General features: G+C 35.7%; 1 long non-coding RNA gene and 3 gene segments (V, D, J or C); all 4 read left to right on the top strand.

Annotated features, from left to right (window-relative positions):
* The first annotated feature begins 7,548 nt into the window (after nt 1-7,548).
* On the top strand, nt 7,549-8,717 carry LOC131552515 (uncharacterized). Its single transcript, XR_009273992.1, has 3 exons — nt 7,549-7,618; nt 7,725-7,787; nt 8,652-8,717. It is a non-coding gene; the product is annotated as an uncharacterized LOC131552515 (long non-coding RNA).
* Nucleotides 8,718-9,478: 761 nt separating this feature from the next.
* Nucleotides 9,479-10,261, top strand: LOC131552474 (T cell receptor alpha variable 12-2-like). The segment is given in 2 exon segments: nt 9,479-9,752; nt 9,907-10,261. Coding segments are annotated over 2 exon segments (363 nt in total).
* A 2,546-nt stretch (nt 10,262-12,807) lies between these two features.
* Nucleotides 12,808-14,179, top strand: LOC131528465 (Ig kappa chain V region 120-like). The segment is given in 3 exon segments: nt 12,808-12,921; nt 13,245-13,587; nt 14,128-14,179. Coding segments are annotated over 3 exon segments (435 nt in total).
* Nucleotides 14,158-15,681, top strand: LOC131528464 (T cell receptor alpha variable 5-like). The segment is given in 3 exon segments: nt 14,158-14,284; nt 14,459-14,786; nt 15,657-15,681. Coding segments are annotated over 3 exon segments (393 nt in total).
* The last annotated feature ends 213 nt before the right edge of the window (nt 15,682-15,894 follow it).

Here is a 15,894-nt window from a genome sequence, read left to right as displayed (position 1 = left end):
CTTTTCTTGTTTTTTAAAAAAAAAATCAGATTCATCGATTAATCGAAAAATAATCGACAGATTAATCGATTATTAAAATAATCGTTAGTTGCAGCCCTACATAACACCGACCCTTGTTCCCCAGGAAAGCTCCCCTGATACCTCCAGTGTGTACTCTTTATCAGAGTCTGTGACACACTGTGACGGCTCAGATGATACTGTGATTCTGTCTCCTTCACCCTCTGAAAGGCAAAATCCATGGCCTGCTGTATTTCCAATTCCAACTTTCTCACACAACACTGAGCTGGCTTTGAGTCAAGGTAATGAGATTTATTTAAGAGATGGCACCCTACTGACATCACCCAGTGTCAAAGCGGATATCTTGGAGCGCCTGGCAGAGACCATGTTTTGCTACACAGCGTACCCCAATGATGCCCAGAGGTCTGCAGTAGCACAGGCACTAATAGAAAAGCATCCCTGTTTGAAGGAGCCTGGATCTTTTAATGGAATTTATGGGTGGCAACAAAGCCTGAAATACAAATGTGGAAACTATCGTACCAAGCGTAAAGCATTGGGAAGCCCTGAACTCCTGATAAACTCAATGAAATACAAGATGGGAGATGACAGAAAACCTGCTAAAAACATCAAGAAACCAAAGAGGGCAGAAGTAAATTACCTGCCTCACCACCCTTCTGGTGAAACAGACAGCAGCCTTGAGAATGTGAGGCTTGAACTAATAGAAGCCAGCAAGAAAAGGGACGTCAAAAGCATAAATGACATGATGGCCAGGACATATAGCTGGAGAAGAATGGAAGTGGTTGCCCAGTCCCCAGATGTGACAAAATTAAAAGAAAGATGGCCTGCCCTCTTTGAACCATTCCAGGTAAATGATTTATCACTGACATGCTGCTCACTTAGTTTTTTTAAAAGGCAAATAATAGTGAACAAGTTTGTTTATGTGATGCTAGACACACTTTTTGCTGAACACCTACTGAAGACCCACCCCACATATTTAATGGAGTATTGGATTGCATAAAAATGAAAGGTTGCCAATTCTTTACACATCTTGAGTGTTCCAAATAACAGTCAAACAATTGATGTATTACAGATGAATGAAGAATTCCGAAGGTGTGCTGCAGTTCCACTAGAATCAGTGTTTATGTCCCAGCTGGACAAGTACACTCCAAAACTTGTTAATGGAACTGATACAGGTGAGGCAAAAGTGGTAACAATGTTGCAGGGGCATATTAATACAATAAGTACTTTAGGTCCCACTTTATATTAGGTGGCCTTAACTACTATGTACTTACATTTAAATTAATCATTTGATACAATGCAATTATTGTGTACATACATGTTTTTACATTGTACTTATATTAATAAAAATACCTATGTGTAATTACATCTGTAATTAATTTCTGTAATTACGTTTATAATTACACTGTTGGCCCATCCCTTACAGCTTAACCCACCCTGAAACCTACCCACACCACCAAACCTGTCCCTAACCTTACCCGTATCCCACCTCAATAGCAGAAAAAGTGTTTTACAATACAATATGACCACAATAAGTGCATTGTACTTATTTTTTGATGTAAGTACATAGTAGTTAAGGCCACCTAATATAAAGTGTGACCGTACTTTATTCTCTTGACCCACACTGATAATGCCATTGTATGTTTGTAGTTATATTGCCTGCAAGATTCAGTTTTTCATTATTCACTTACCAACTATAGGATCCAAGTACCTCTGTGGTGAAGAAGAGAGACATGACTCTGAGATGCCTCATTGAATACATGGGAGAGAGTGGGCAAGAGCTCATCTCTGACTACTATGTAAGTATTGTTTAGAAAGCATAGTTCGACTTTTTTGGGGGAAAAACACTTATTCCTCAGATATCAATCTTATGTCTGTCTGAGTTTAGTACGGAGCTGGAGTTGGGGATTGGTTAGCTTGTCTTAGAACAAATACTATAATTGGGTGGAAATGGCTAGTTCAAAAACACACCTACAAACACCCAAATGTATGTGCAGGAACCAGTGTCCAAAATTAACCTTTTGGTCTTCCAGTGGCTAGTAGACTTGATTTAAAAATACTGTCATATTTTCAACTGCAGCTTCACAGAAGTAAAATCCTTGTTTTACATTAATGCAGGAGTCATAATCATCTGATGATATAACTGTAAGAGTGGCATTTTCAGATACTTTTACTTAACCACACCTATGTGTTACCAACTGAGCCCCTCTCCCCTTTAAGGATTTAGGCCTTGGAGGTGACTTGTGTATGTGATGTAGTCTAGCAGGTTTGTTGTGGCAAGTGAGTCTCTACTGAAAGTTGTACTATGAAGCCAGTTCAGCAGGCCAGGCTTTCTTTGCAGGAGCTGGCTCGACCAAACTTAAAACCTTTTGTGAATTTTTAATGTGTGATTTTAATGTGTGGCACTTATTGTTCTGTTTATGTCTCATACAGGGAAAAACGGAGAGCAGTGTCCACGAGGACTTGAAAATGCGCAATATGCAGATATATGTCTGCCGTGAACCAGATGCAGTGGGCATCATCATTGAGGGAATCCCAGTGCTTACGGATCTTGGAAATCTGGCCAGGGCATGTTGTCTGCTTCTGGGGATGACATATGCTCTGAACCTGCAGTATCCACCACAACTCTGCAAAACATTTGAGGTGTTCCAAAGACTTTTTGTGGGACTTGACACACTGCGCCCAAAGCCTTCCTCCCGATTCATGACACTAAAAAACAAACTTCTGAGTTAGTTGGTCAAATGCCAGCCTCACACTCATAAATGGCAATCGTTGCCATTGTTAATTGGCTGCAGTTCAGAAGTTCTGTTATATAAACCATTTTATGGTAAAATGTTTTAATACATACTAAGATATACTGTACTGTGCACTTACGGATTGAAGCTGAAGTCAGTTCTTTCGTGTCAAATGTCGTGATCCGGCTTCCCTGTGTTTTATTTTAATGTCCTTGTGAGGATATATGTAAGATTATGCTTTTTTTGTTTGATTGTTTTTTTGCTTCACCACTCTTGCTCGGTGGGCAGTTTAACTGAGAACAACGTGGTAGTCAAGCACAGACTTCTTCGGTTCCTGGATAAGCCTCCAGCTGCTGGGCACTTGAGCTGAAGTCAGTTCTGTTATGTCAAATGCTGAGGTCAGAGGACCTTTATTTTATTTCAATGTCAAATGTTTTAGTAGAATATGGAACAGATTGTACTTAAAACTTGTTCTTGTATTAGTTTATGTTTTAATACATATGAAAAGGTACTGTACTGTGCACTAAAGTCAGTCCTTTTATGTAAATCGCTCAGGTTAAGAATCACTGTATTTTAATGTCAGTGTTAAGAGTACACAGATTGCACTTCGAAGGTGTTCTATGCTGCACTTAAAGATGAGGTCAGAAGTTTCTGTAATTTTTAATGTTAAAATGTTTACATTACCATTATTGTGCTACATTAACATTAAAATGTATTACAGAAAATTAGTGCACCCAATTGTTTGTATATGGCAGCTGTTATAAAGTAATAAACGTTGGAAACGAATACCTCTCTTTCCTTATTAAAGTTATGGCAATGCAAACTAATTATTTCAAGTGGATTGAAGAAATAATTTGTCTAAATGAGAGTAAATGAATTAATTAAAATCAAAAGTTTATTTTTTTATTTTAAATGTTACTTATTTTAAATAAGTATGATTTGGTCAATATGCTGCTCTTTGTCACAATGGTTAAACTCAAATGTTTTGCTTTATCTTGTAGACTCTACTTCATTTTTTAGCATACAGTAAAATACATAATAATGATTTTTACCAACTCAAAATACCAAGAAGTTCACTAAACTTACAAAAAGTAGTTGGAAAATGTTGCCTTAATTTTTTTGAGTTGAATCTAAGTAACACTTTTTAATTGAATGAAAACAATGTAATTTCAGAAGTTGGACACTGTGTGGCATAATCTATGATGCTGATTTATGAAGTCCCTGCTATCTGTGTACTGTATATCCTCTGCAAATAGATTTGCACTGTTAGACTTCAGATTAATGTTGCCTGCAGCACATAAACTGTTATTCTGGCTGAGGAATTTACTTTTACTGGCAGTAGTTCTTGGGAAGTAACTTAATACAATTAAATCTAACATAGTGCATTATCATTACATAAGAATACACAGAATATCTGTGTTTTATTTCCTGACAGAGTGCAATACACAGGATTCTGTCAATCAGCCAACAAGAGTTCAAACAGCTTCTGAACATGAGATGTTTAAAGTTAACTTGCACTTACAGTACCCAGGGCCGCATTAACCATTGGGCTAGGCGGGGCTGAAGCCCCGGGGCCCGAGCAAGGAGGGGGCCTGTGATTGGCTGTGGAGTAGATTGACTGGTCATTGGTAGCGCCTATCGCCAAAGCCCCACCTCGCCCCCCACTTATTAGCGCTATTATTTAGTGGAGCTTTTCCATAAATTCAGTGCAGTACCATTAGAGATTGAAACGTCACGTTTGCATTTGTTTTACCAATCAAATGCATTTATTTTATATATTGCTTTTGAACGACCTGTGTAGCCTATCTATCAGGTGACCGCTGCGTCCGCACTCACCTCTCTTCGCTTCGTTCTGGCGTAATCTGGAAATGGTCATGCAAAGAACAATCTTCGAAAAATAAAAATGTCTACTATTCAAAAAATACAATAAAATAAATAAAATGTGAGAGAGGGACTATTCTAAAAAAATAAAAATAAGGAGAGAGGGAAAAACACGAGTTAGTCAGTAAAATTCCCAGCTATCAGGTTATTTTACTAAAGCTGATGATGGAGTGGAAGTTGTGGAACAGCAAGTGGACCGGACACATGGAGTAGATAAAAACACAGCGTCATTGTCGCCACAGATTTTAGGTTAGTTTGATTATTAGATTGATGGATGTATATTGCTTGTTGTATTTGAACAACCTCTATAGGCCTATATTCGCTTTTGGGTTGAGAAATATTCCGGTAGAAATATGTCAATCGTTTAGCGCGTCATGATGTTAGTTTATCATTTAAACTCATTTTAAACATTGTGGTTTAAAAACAAATTTAACTGTTCAGGGACATTAAGAAACGGGGCAGAAATTATTTTGGCAAATGCACGCGTTACAGCCTAAAAACGCCTAAACTTGAGTTATTTTTCGCGCCTTGAGCTTAAACGTTCAAATATGGTTAGGCCTATGTGTCAAAATGCGAGTATCCTCGTAAACAGTCATTTGTGTCTTACATGAACATTATAGTTAAAGATAAAGCATGCATGTTAAGTGTAGGCTATGTGAGTTCCTGGCGTTGTATGATGTGATTTTAAAGGGATAGATCACCCAAAAATTAAAATACTGTCATCATTTACTCAGCCTCGAGTTATTCTGAACCTGTATGAATTTCTTTGTTCACCTAAACATAAAAGAAAATATTTTGAAGAATGTTCATAACAAGAAGGTTTCTGGGCCCCATTGATTCCAATAGTGTATTTTTATTTCTTTCTTTTTTCATATATGAAAGTCATGCAGCAGCTGTTTGGTTACCAGCATTGTTCCCAATATATTCTTTTGCGTTCAACAGCAGAAGGAAACTCATACAGGTTAAGAAAAACAACAGAATTTTCATTTTGGGTGAACTATTCCTCAAAAGCAGCCTGATATAGCTGCTGTTGCCATTTGTGTCAATAATGTGAATCAAACATCAGAAAGAAAATCACTTTTGTAAAATAAGAATTCATCTATATTGAATTTATACAGTGAAGACTATTCAGTCTATTTGTACATTTACTTTATACAATATAATGTTTTTTATTCAGTGTTTTAAGTTTTTCAAGTAAGTCGATTTATGTATCTTTGTTCTCTTGTCATTCATGACTGTTTACTTGTCTTAAGTAAGCTTGGTTTTACTTAGGCTAGTATTATTTTTTGTGATATTGTAATTAGTAACAAGAATTATGAAATTTCAGTGCATCAAAAAATCCTATATTAAAGCTATATATATAATTATTGTGACGGGGGGCCCTGCAGTAAGTCATAGCCCCGGGGACCAGTGAGGTCTTAATGCGGCCCTGACAGTACCAGTGATACCCTTATTTTTACTGGTACCAACATAAAACCAATGGATTCCCAGTTTACATGCTCCGTAAACTCTCGACTGGATCAAGCAGCAGTGAAAAAGAATTTGAGGAAAGATTTCATGCAGATCTCAACAAATCCTCAAACTCAGTTTCTCTGACAATCAAGGATGCACGTGTGTCTGACTCTGCTGTTTACTACTGTGCTCTGCAGCCCACTGTGAGTGAAACACATAAACATCCTGATAAGAACTATGATCTCTGAAACATACAGTTTTAACATGAGCATGTTTTTCACAGCTGTTACAGAATGAAACACTCCAGCAGTGGGTGGAGTTTATTCACAATGTTGAGAGTGTGAGACAGAGTCAAACAGTTGTTCAAATACTATTTTGCTATCACTGTCTCTCTGAAGACATCATGTTTCTCTTTAACTGGATAATAATTCAACTTTGCATTGGTAAGATATATTATTTTAAGCAATATGCTTACACAAATCCTTTAAAATCCATTTAGTGTTGCATATAGAGTGCATATTTTATTTATTTATTTGTTTGTTTTGTTTTAATAAGTAGGGCCCTTTTCTTTTTCACAGGAAATTCTTTTGGTGACACAATACAACCATGGTTTCCAGAAAAACATGGTTCTGAGGGTGAAAATGTGACTCTGTCCTGTAACTACAGTCTCACTAGTGGCACTAATGTTAATATGCAGTGGTATCGCCAGTATCCTCAAGCAAAACCAGAGTTTTTACTTTTTGTCACTGAATATTCAAGCAAAACTGAGCCTGAACTACGTCTATTTTCAGAAGCTAAAAAAGAAATCAAACGTGTGGATCTGGTGATCTTCTCTGCTGCTGTATCAGACTCTGCTCTGTACTACTGTGCCCTGCAGCCCACAGTCACAGGAAACTCAGTAACAATGTACAAAAACCTGATATGCGGAATGGCATCTGTATTACACAAAACAGATCTAGCAACAAGACAAAAACTGTAACAAAATACTAGTAATATTAATACTGAAGTCATCTGAGGTCTTTTTGAAGACCATCGGGATACAAGATGGTGCCAGTTGCGTTTGGAAAGTAGCACCAGTTTCAGTTACTCTGATGAGTATCAGCATTAAAACACCATTGCTATCAATGATGGTAAATATTAGGAAATATCACACTGCTGCTGAATGCCACAATTGACTGATCAAGTGTAGAGAGCAGTCAAGTCTTTATTCACTGTATGTTTTGGTAAATAAAGTAATACAGGTTAATCAAATGCATGAATGCATAGTGTATGTATACCCTAAGATTAATCATTGTACATGTAGTAATAATTAAGTGATATACTGTAGTTTAATATATACACAATACTACAGTCTTCATTGAGGCTCCTCCCAGCAGTCAGAGCAAGTGATATGAATTTACTGCTGCTTTAACAGACGCTGAAAGAGGAAGAGGATCACAACACCTCTGCATATTGTTTTAAGAGTCTGCAATTTCAATTGTATATAATGGCACTCTGGAAATGTACTATTGTGATCATAGTTTTATATATCTGGGGTGAGTAGCACTATTAAATAACTATTCTTTTCAAATATATTTCAAATAATTTTTCTTTATGTGTGTAATGTGCATATTTAGTCATATTGTTTTAATTCAATTTCAGGTTGTAATTCTCAATCTCAAGACAAAGTTGATCAGCATATAAGGATTCAGTCTGCTTTTGAAGGTGATACTGTAACGATCGACTGTACATATCAGACTGCTTATCCAGGCCCGACTCTCTTCTGGTACCAGCAGAAAGGCAATGAAAATCCAAAGCACATGTTAAATAAATTCTCTAAATCTGGAAACAGTGAGGAAGAATTCAAGGAGAGATTTCATGCGAATCTCAACACAACTTCAGTTCCTTTAACAATCAAGAATCTGCTTGTGTCTGACTCTGCTGTGTACTACTGTGCTCTGAAGCCCACAGTGACTGAAACACACTCAGCACTCATACAAAAACCCTGACAATGCAACATCATTACGCAATTCAATTCAATTTATTTTTAAATTTATTTTAATTTGATTAGATTAAATTGTTTAGTCTATGATTTAATTTTTATGACCTATATATACTCTAGTTTAGGTTTCTTTCACGTAAAAGTTTATATTCGAATTACATGATCTAATTTCATATTTAGTTACTTTTAAATATGCATTAATTTTCCCTTACTCTTGGTTTCAGTTGATTTCATATTACTCATGCCACTATAATTATATTATCACCATGAACTTATTTGTTGCAATTTAAAACCGTTTTGTGAATGTGTAGTGTGCTGAAAGGTGTGAACGACCAGAAGAGGGCGATATACACTCAACATTAACATTTAATGAGCTGTTCATCCTTCTTTAAGGAGTTACCATAAACTTGTATTTAAAACAATATAAACAGCAGTAGGCCAACATAAACATCCACCATAATGAAAAAGATCATCTCAATGATCAGATGAGCTTGAATTCTTAATTTTTGGTTTTATAATTTTACTTCAGTGTTCATCAATCAAAAGTGTAATATTAATGCTGTGTTTTCATCCTCTTACACTGACAGATAGGTGGAGCCTGTGGGGATCTGAAATAGAGCAACTCAACTTTTGCTTTGTACATTGCAAACATGACCATCCTTTGTGTTCTGCTTCTACTATTGTTGATTAAAAGTAAGAAGTTACTGATTCTTGACCTTTAATCCTTTGATCAAATAATGTTATAAATCTGGAATTTATACAGCATTTGGATGTTTCATTTATTTATTTTTTTTATGCTGTTGAACACTGATTTCATTGTAATGCTGCAATATATTAATATGAATTCTTTGGATAAGTTAAATAAAAAAAAAATGTAATGGTTGTTTTGCAGAGGAGACATTTGCACAGTCAATAACACCGCTGGAAAACAAGACACTTAAATCTGAGGGAGAAAAAGTCACTCTATCCTGTAAATATGATGGAGCTGTTAATAACCTGCACTGGTATCGTCAGTATCCAGGATCTAAACTGGAGTTCCTCGCATATATTTATCAACATGGAGACACAAGTGACCCTCTTCCTGATCGTCTCACACCTAGAGTTGATAAAAACAAAAATCTTGTGAGCCTGGAGATCTCTGCTGCTGAAGTAACAGATTCTGCGCTGTATTACTGTGCCCTGGAGCCCACAATGACAGGAAACTCAACTACACTGTACAAAAACCTCCTGAACAATAAAACTCATAAACTATGTGAATGTTTCAGAAATATATCTTTCAGAGAATATCACAGTTCAGACAGTGCTGGTATACAGAAAGAAAAGGAGTAGTAATGCATCAAAGCATCTAATGAAAAAAAGTAAAAGAAATGCATCTATAAATGCATGAATTTATGATATAGAAATAGCCAAGTGATGTAAGAAAAGAAAAGGCTCCAACAGAATTGTACTTTTTAGGTGACTTTTTGAAATCAACAGAAATTGGATGTTAATATATTCTGTTATTTTAACTTTTCAAGACTTTCAAAAAATGAGTTATATTTCTACTGGAGGAGGTGGAGCTGTAAGCACTGTCACATATTGTGATCTTGTTAAATCTCTTCAGAGCCTGTTGCAGAGCTCATTTAAGCTGCATTACTGAACACAGACAATGGTACTTCATTCTGTTATTCTGCTATTTGTCTTTACATGTAAGTATTCATTTTCTTGCACTGCATCTTAGTATTTTAATCAACCATAATGTGAGGAATTTTAATTAAGGTGATATTTATACCATTAAAATATCACTGATCACACTTGATTCATTCTAAATACACATTCATAAAAGCTGATTTATTTTTGCAGGTACCACATATGGAAATGAAATCAGACCAAACAAAACCGAGGAGTTTGCTGTTGAGGGTTCAAGTGTTACATTATCCTGCAGTTATTCATCTGCACAGTCTTTATTCTGGTACCGTCAGTATCCCGGATCAGCTCCTGAATTCCTCGTAATCCTCTTCTATGGTGCAAAAGATGCTACGAAGTCTGATGTAGATCCCAGATTCACTGCTAAACCCAACAAAGAAAAGCAAAACCATGTGGATCTGGAGATCTCCTCTGCTAAAGTGACAGACTCTGCTCTGTACTACTGTGCCATGGAGCCCACAGTGACAGGAAACACATGAACACTGTACAATAACCTGACACATCTGAGAACACAAATCTATTTATAGGAGGACATTTTTTAGAAAATACTTAAATACCAATGAAGATGACTGTTTTTAAAGATGTTACTACACAATCAACTTCAAGTGTTCACCAGTGCACGTGTAACAGTTTGAGATATATAATATATGTTGCAAAAACAATATTACATGTATTTTATGAATATGCATTTATTATTAATATTATATAAAAAAGAAATATTACATTATAAATAACCAACATGAATGAATAAACTATAAAATTACTTTGAGATCTTTAATATTGTAGAAATTAATTGGTTTAAACTGATTTAAATAGTTTATGGAAAATATGTCAACAAAACTGTTAGAATTTACTGGTATTACTTTGCTATTCACATTACAAATTTCTAAGATTTGTAGCAAAATTTTGTTAATGTAACAGCTTTTAAAATGTACTTTATGTTCTTTATAAAATATCAAAATATTAATTAAAAATACTTGAGAATGTCATACAACTGATTGATTGATCTAATCATTTTTTTTTTTTTTTTTGTAATTTGGTTACAGTAAAATACATCCTTCACGTCAACTGAACATATTATTAAAGATGTGACTCTCACATTCAGCTCTTTACTATTGTGCTCATTCCCAAATAATAAAATAATGATCATAGATCAATCTTCTATTTTCTGCTGTAATACAGGAGAAAATATTTGTGATTGTAGCTGTTCCTCAGGTGTGAAATGTAAACAGAGAGGAGGGACTACGCCGACCTGACAGCGAGTGCACTGCACAATGGATACTGTTTCAGTTTTTTCTCTTCTATAGTCTGGCATTTATTTATATATTATATGTACAGGGAAAAATTTAATCCTTAAATCTAGAATTACATGCAGACCCCTCTATTATATCTAGACTTATTTTGCCCGTTCAGATGAGCCACACCTTTGAGCATTTTAAAAGCAAATGCATGATTATTGCAGGTTGAAAAGTGTTCATGTAAAATATTGTGGTAGAAATCACTCGTTCACATACACAAATGCGGTCAATAAACAATCAAGGTACATCATCTTCAGATCATTTACTACAAGCAAGATAAAACATAGGTGCATGATACCCATTGGTATATCCAGTAACTAAATGTCTTTAAAATACAGAGATGACCGGCTAGTTTCAAGCTTGTGTTCTAAAACATTTTCAGGCAAATTCTAATTTTGTGAAAAATGGTTTCAAAAATAACATTTCAAACTTCAGCCACAAGGGGTCAGCACTCTCTCCATGTATGAGTAGATGATGTGACAACACAAACATTTAAAGAAGCACTCTGTGAGATGAACACAGTTTCTGAGAGCACAGCTGATTTAATGTTTGTTTATAGATCAACTATGTTTAGATGGGCTTTGATTTCCCTGTGTTTCATAGCACATTATGATGGTAAGCACATCTGTATACTTGAAAAGAAAATGATTTACTGACATTAAGGTTAATAAATGTTTAAGTTTACTTTGCTAATAATTCATGTTAATGACTTACTTTTTTCTATCTGTTTTTCCAGTGTCTTCGGGACAGGACAGGGTTGAACAGTCTCCAGGAGGAATGACTGAAAGTGAAGGAGATCAAGTTATTTTAATGTGTACTTATACTACTTCTACAAGTCCGAACCTCTTTTGGTACAAACAGCTACCAAACAGATCACCAACGTTGATTCTGAATCAATATACCACTGAGCCTGATATTATAAAGAAATATTCTGCAACACTGAACTCCACACCAAAAACATTTCCACTGACGATCAAGAACCTACATGTGTCTGACTCTGCTGTGTACTACTGTGCTCTGAGGCCCACAGTGACTGAAACACACTCAACACTCATACAAAAACTAAGAAATACACATTACAGGGGACTTACATTACCAGGCCCCCTTCAAGTATGCACAGAACATAAAGCTCAACAAAAATTGGAATGACCAGCATTCACATATGATTGTTTTCAGGTAGTTCCATTTAACACACTGTAACCAAGTTTAAATCCATTTCACAATTCCACAAATAATCCCCCAAATTTATTTTAAAATATTTTAAAAGTTTGCAGATTCTGCCTCAGCATAATAATAACTAATAGGGGACAAAATAAAAGAAACCATACTAGAATAGATTTAAGCCAGGTTAAGCATTTGTCAAGTTAAGCCTGTGTAGTGTAAATGCAGATATCGGATACGGGTCATTTTTAAAAGAAGGTGTGGGTCGTCAAAAAAATCGGATGGGCTATAGTCAAAAAATCCAATTTGTGCGTCCAGACCTGCAGTGTAAATGTGGCCTAGATGTGAGGGGGGTTTTGCACTCTCAGAAATAAAGGTACAAAAGCTGTCACTGGGGTGGTACCTTTTCAAAAGCTACACTTTTGTACCTATTAGGTTCAAATATATACACTTTAAGTGCTAATATGTACCTTTAAGGTACCAAAATGGACCCTTTAGGTACAAACATGTACCTTTTGAAGAGGTACCACCCCAGTGACAGCTTTTGTACCTTTATTTCTGAGAGTGTGGCATCAAAGAGGAGGAGTTTGGAATATAGATCCAAGATGATCTTGTTGCATTTGCTCGACTGTCACAAAGCTCAGTCCTGCTGCAGTGACACACACATGTACAATGATACTTCATTCAGTCATTCTGTTCTCTGCCTTGACATGTAAGTGCATTTGTGTCTATTTTGCATGCATTTGCATTTCTAATTTAACAATGTACATATATTTTGTCAAATAATCTTAAAAGATTAAAGATCTTAATCTTACATGCTTAATTAACTATAAACGTATTACACCCTTAAATAATGTACATTTTCCCCTGCTTTTACAATGTAGAATCCTATATCACAATGACAATGCAACATTACTATTTACTATATTAACTAGTATTGTTTATTGTGTGCTCAAAATTTCACTATAGTAAATCAATTTAATCATTATTTACAAAAAACAAAACAAAAACAAATTCTCTCTCTCTCTTTTCCAGGTGTGAGTTTTGGAGATGAAATCACAGCAGACAGCACTGAGGAATCTGCTGCAGTGGGTTCAACTGTTACTTTATCCTGCAGTTATTCCTCTGCAAATACACTTCAGTGGTACCGTCAGTATCCCGGATCAGCTCCTCAATTTCTTGTGCTCATAATGGAGAGTGTGAAAGAGACTATGACATCTGATATAGATCCCAGATTCTCCACTAAGCTCAGAAAAGAAAAACAAGCTACAAAAGAGATCAAACGTGTGGATCTGATGATCTCCTCTGCTGCTGTATCAGACTCTGCTCTGTACTACTGCGCTCTGAGGCCCACAGTGACAGGAAACACATCAACACTGTACAAAAACCTGACACAGATGAAGTGTACAAACATTTTTCTCTATAAATATAGGTACAGTATACATTATAAATTCACACTGTATTAATATATGAAATAAACTATAAGACAATACTATATAGTTGCAGCAGTGGTATGATAAATTATGCATATTTTTAAACTTAATACTATTATGAATGCTATTTGTTTACACTCTCCTCTAGGATGCAACATTAGCTTTGATTTAAATACAGTTCAACTTGCATTTTTTGTACAGGCACATTAAATTAATACCTATTTTTTACAACAAAATAAACTTCATCCCTAAATTCACTCTTTGTAGATATGCACATCTAAACAGAGACTCATTGCTGATTATCAGTCATATAGCTCGGTGCTATAATAAAGTGTTGTACCAGGAATTAATCCAAGTCATGTTCTGTTTGTTTGTTTGTTATGAGGATTTATCATATAACAGAGTCAGTAAGTAACCACAAGAGGGTGCTGTATGCACTATAGGATGTGAATAGTAATTAAATGATAAAGTGGTGTATGAAACAGGTCTCATGTGATCTTTTCTCTCAAAGAGCTCTCTGGAAGAGGTGGAGTTTAAAGCACTGATATCTGATGTGACCTTAAACTTCAAGTCTGTTAGAGAGAGCATAAGAAACACACACAATGATTCTCCATTCTGTCATTCTGCTTTCTGCCTTTGTGTGTAAGTATTGAATTGTTGTGCATCTAAATACTCTGAGCAGCCATAATGGCTAATTTCTTCTCAAAATTAAGTATATAGCATTTTCTTTATGTTGTATATCGCATTCTATACTGAACATTTAAACTGAATTCAATTTTAACACCAGTTCATAAAAGATTTGATCTACTTTTGCAGATGCAACATATGGAAATGAAATCAAACCAACCAAAACAGAGAAGTTTGCTGATGAGGGTTCAAGTGTTAAATTATCCTGCAGTTATTCATCTGCAGACTATCTTCACTGGTACCGTCAGTATCCCGGATCAGCTCCTGAGTTCATTGTGCTCATCTCAGATGGTGTAAAACAAGCTCAGGAGTCTTATGTAGATTCCAGATTCACTGCCAAAGTCACCAAAGACAAAGAAAACCATGTGGATCTGGAGATCTCCTCTGCATCTATATCAGACTCTGCTCTGTACTACTGCGCTCTGGAGCCCACAGTGACAGGAAACACAAGAACACTGTACAAAAACCTGACACAGAATTGCACCTACATCACACATATCCAACCTTCATATCTGCATTAGGTTGTTCAGCAGATGAGGTTTATATTTTTGGGGTAGTTGTTGAACCTGACATGTGTCATTTAAGCCAAGAATGTAAGCACACATACAATGATGGCACTAATTATTCTAATTATTCTAAACAAATGTCCATGGGTATATCCAGTGAATAACATACAGAGGGATAAGTGCAGTGGGGATCAAGCATTAAAAAACTCCTATCTTGATAAAGAATTGTTCAAGGTTTACAAAATAATATCATGTTTAGCAATTTCAAACTTCATTCACAGCTTCGTAAGCCTCAAATCATCACAACAAACGAGCTTTTCAGTGAGCATTCAAATATTATATTATAATAGCTTATGCAGTGGGGATCTGGAACCTCAACCCAGGAATTCAAAATCTAATTTAAATCCAGAAGTATTTACACTTTGAAACATTCATGTTCATTTTATTGGTTCATTAATAATTCATGTTTGTGTAAATAAATACATATACTATAATTCCTTGCTGCAAAGGTTTGCTCTAAACAGTGGCAGAGAAAAAAACATGAGAAGCAGCAGACGGTATCATCACACAGAAAGCAGGAAGTTCCAGTGTGTTTGAGTGAATCTACAGACTCACAGTAACACAGATCTACAGCTCAGAGCACAGACAACATTAACACACACCTGATCTGATCTAGTTAACATGGAAAAACACCTGCTTCTGCTTTTAATTATGATTTCAGGTATGACTTTTTTTTATTCATTACAGTGGTATTCAGACACATTCAAATGAAATAGTTTTGTGTTACTTGACTCACAAATTATTTTGTTCATTTGTTTTAGGTGTGATGACTGCAGACCAGATTAGACCAAATCAAGAAACTAGTGTCATAAAAAAGGAAGATGAGACTGTGACCCTCAGCTGCTCATATGAAACAAGCAGCAGCTTTGTTTATCTGTACTGGTACAGACAGTATCCTAATGAAGAGCTTCGCTATTTGTTATTCAAGCCTGCACGATCAGGTGGTGGAGGTGGGAGCCCCGATGATCCTCGCTTTCAGTCGACTACATCACACACATC

Source organism: Onychostoma macrolepis, chromosome 02, assembly GCF_012432095.1.
Source record: "Onychostoma macrolepis isolate SWU-2019 chromosome 02, ASM1243209v1, whole genome shotgun sequence".
Taxonomy (NCBI): domain Eukaryota; kingdom Metazoa; phylum Chordata; class Actinopteri; order Cypriniformes; family Cyprinidae; genus Onychostoma; species Onychostoma macrolepis.
Note: the sequence above shows the minus strand (reverse complement) of the source record. Positions and strands in the feature narration are given on the sequence as shown.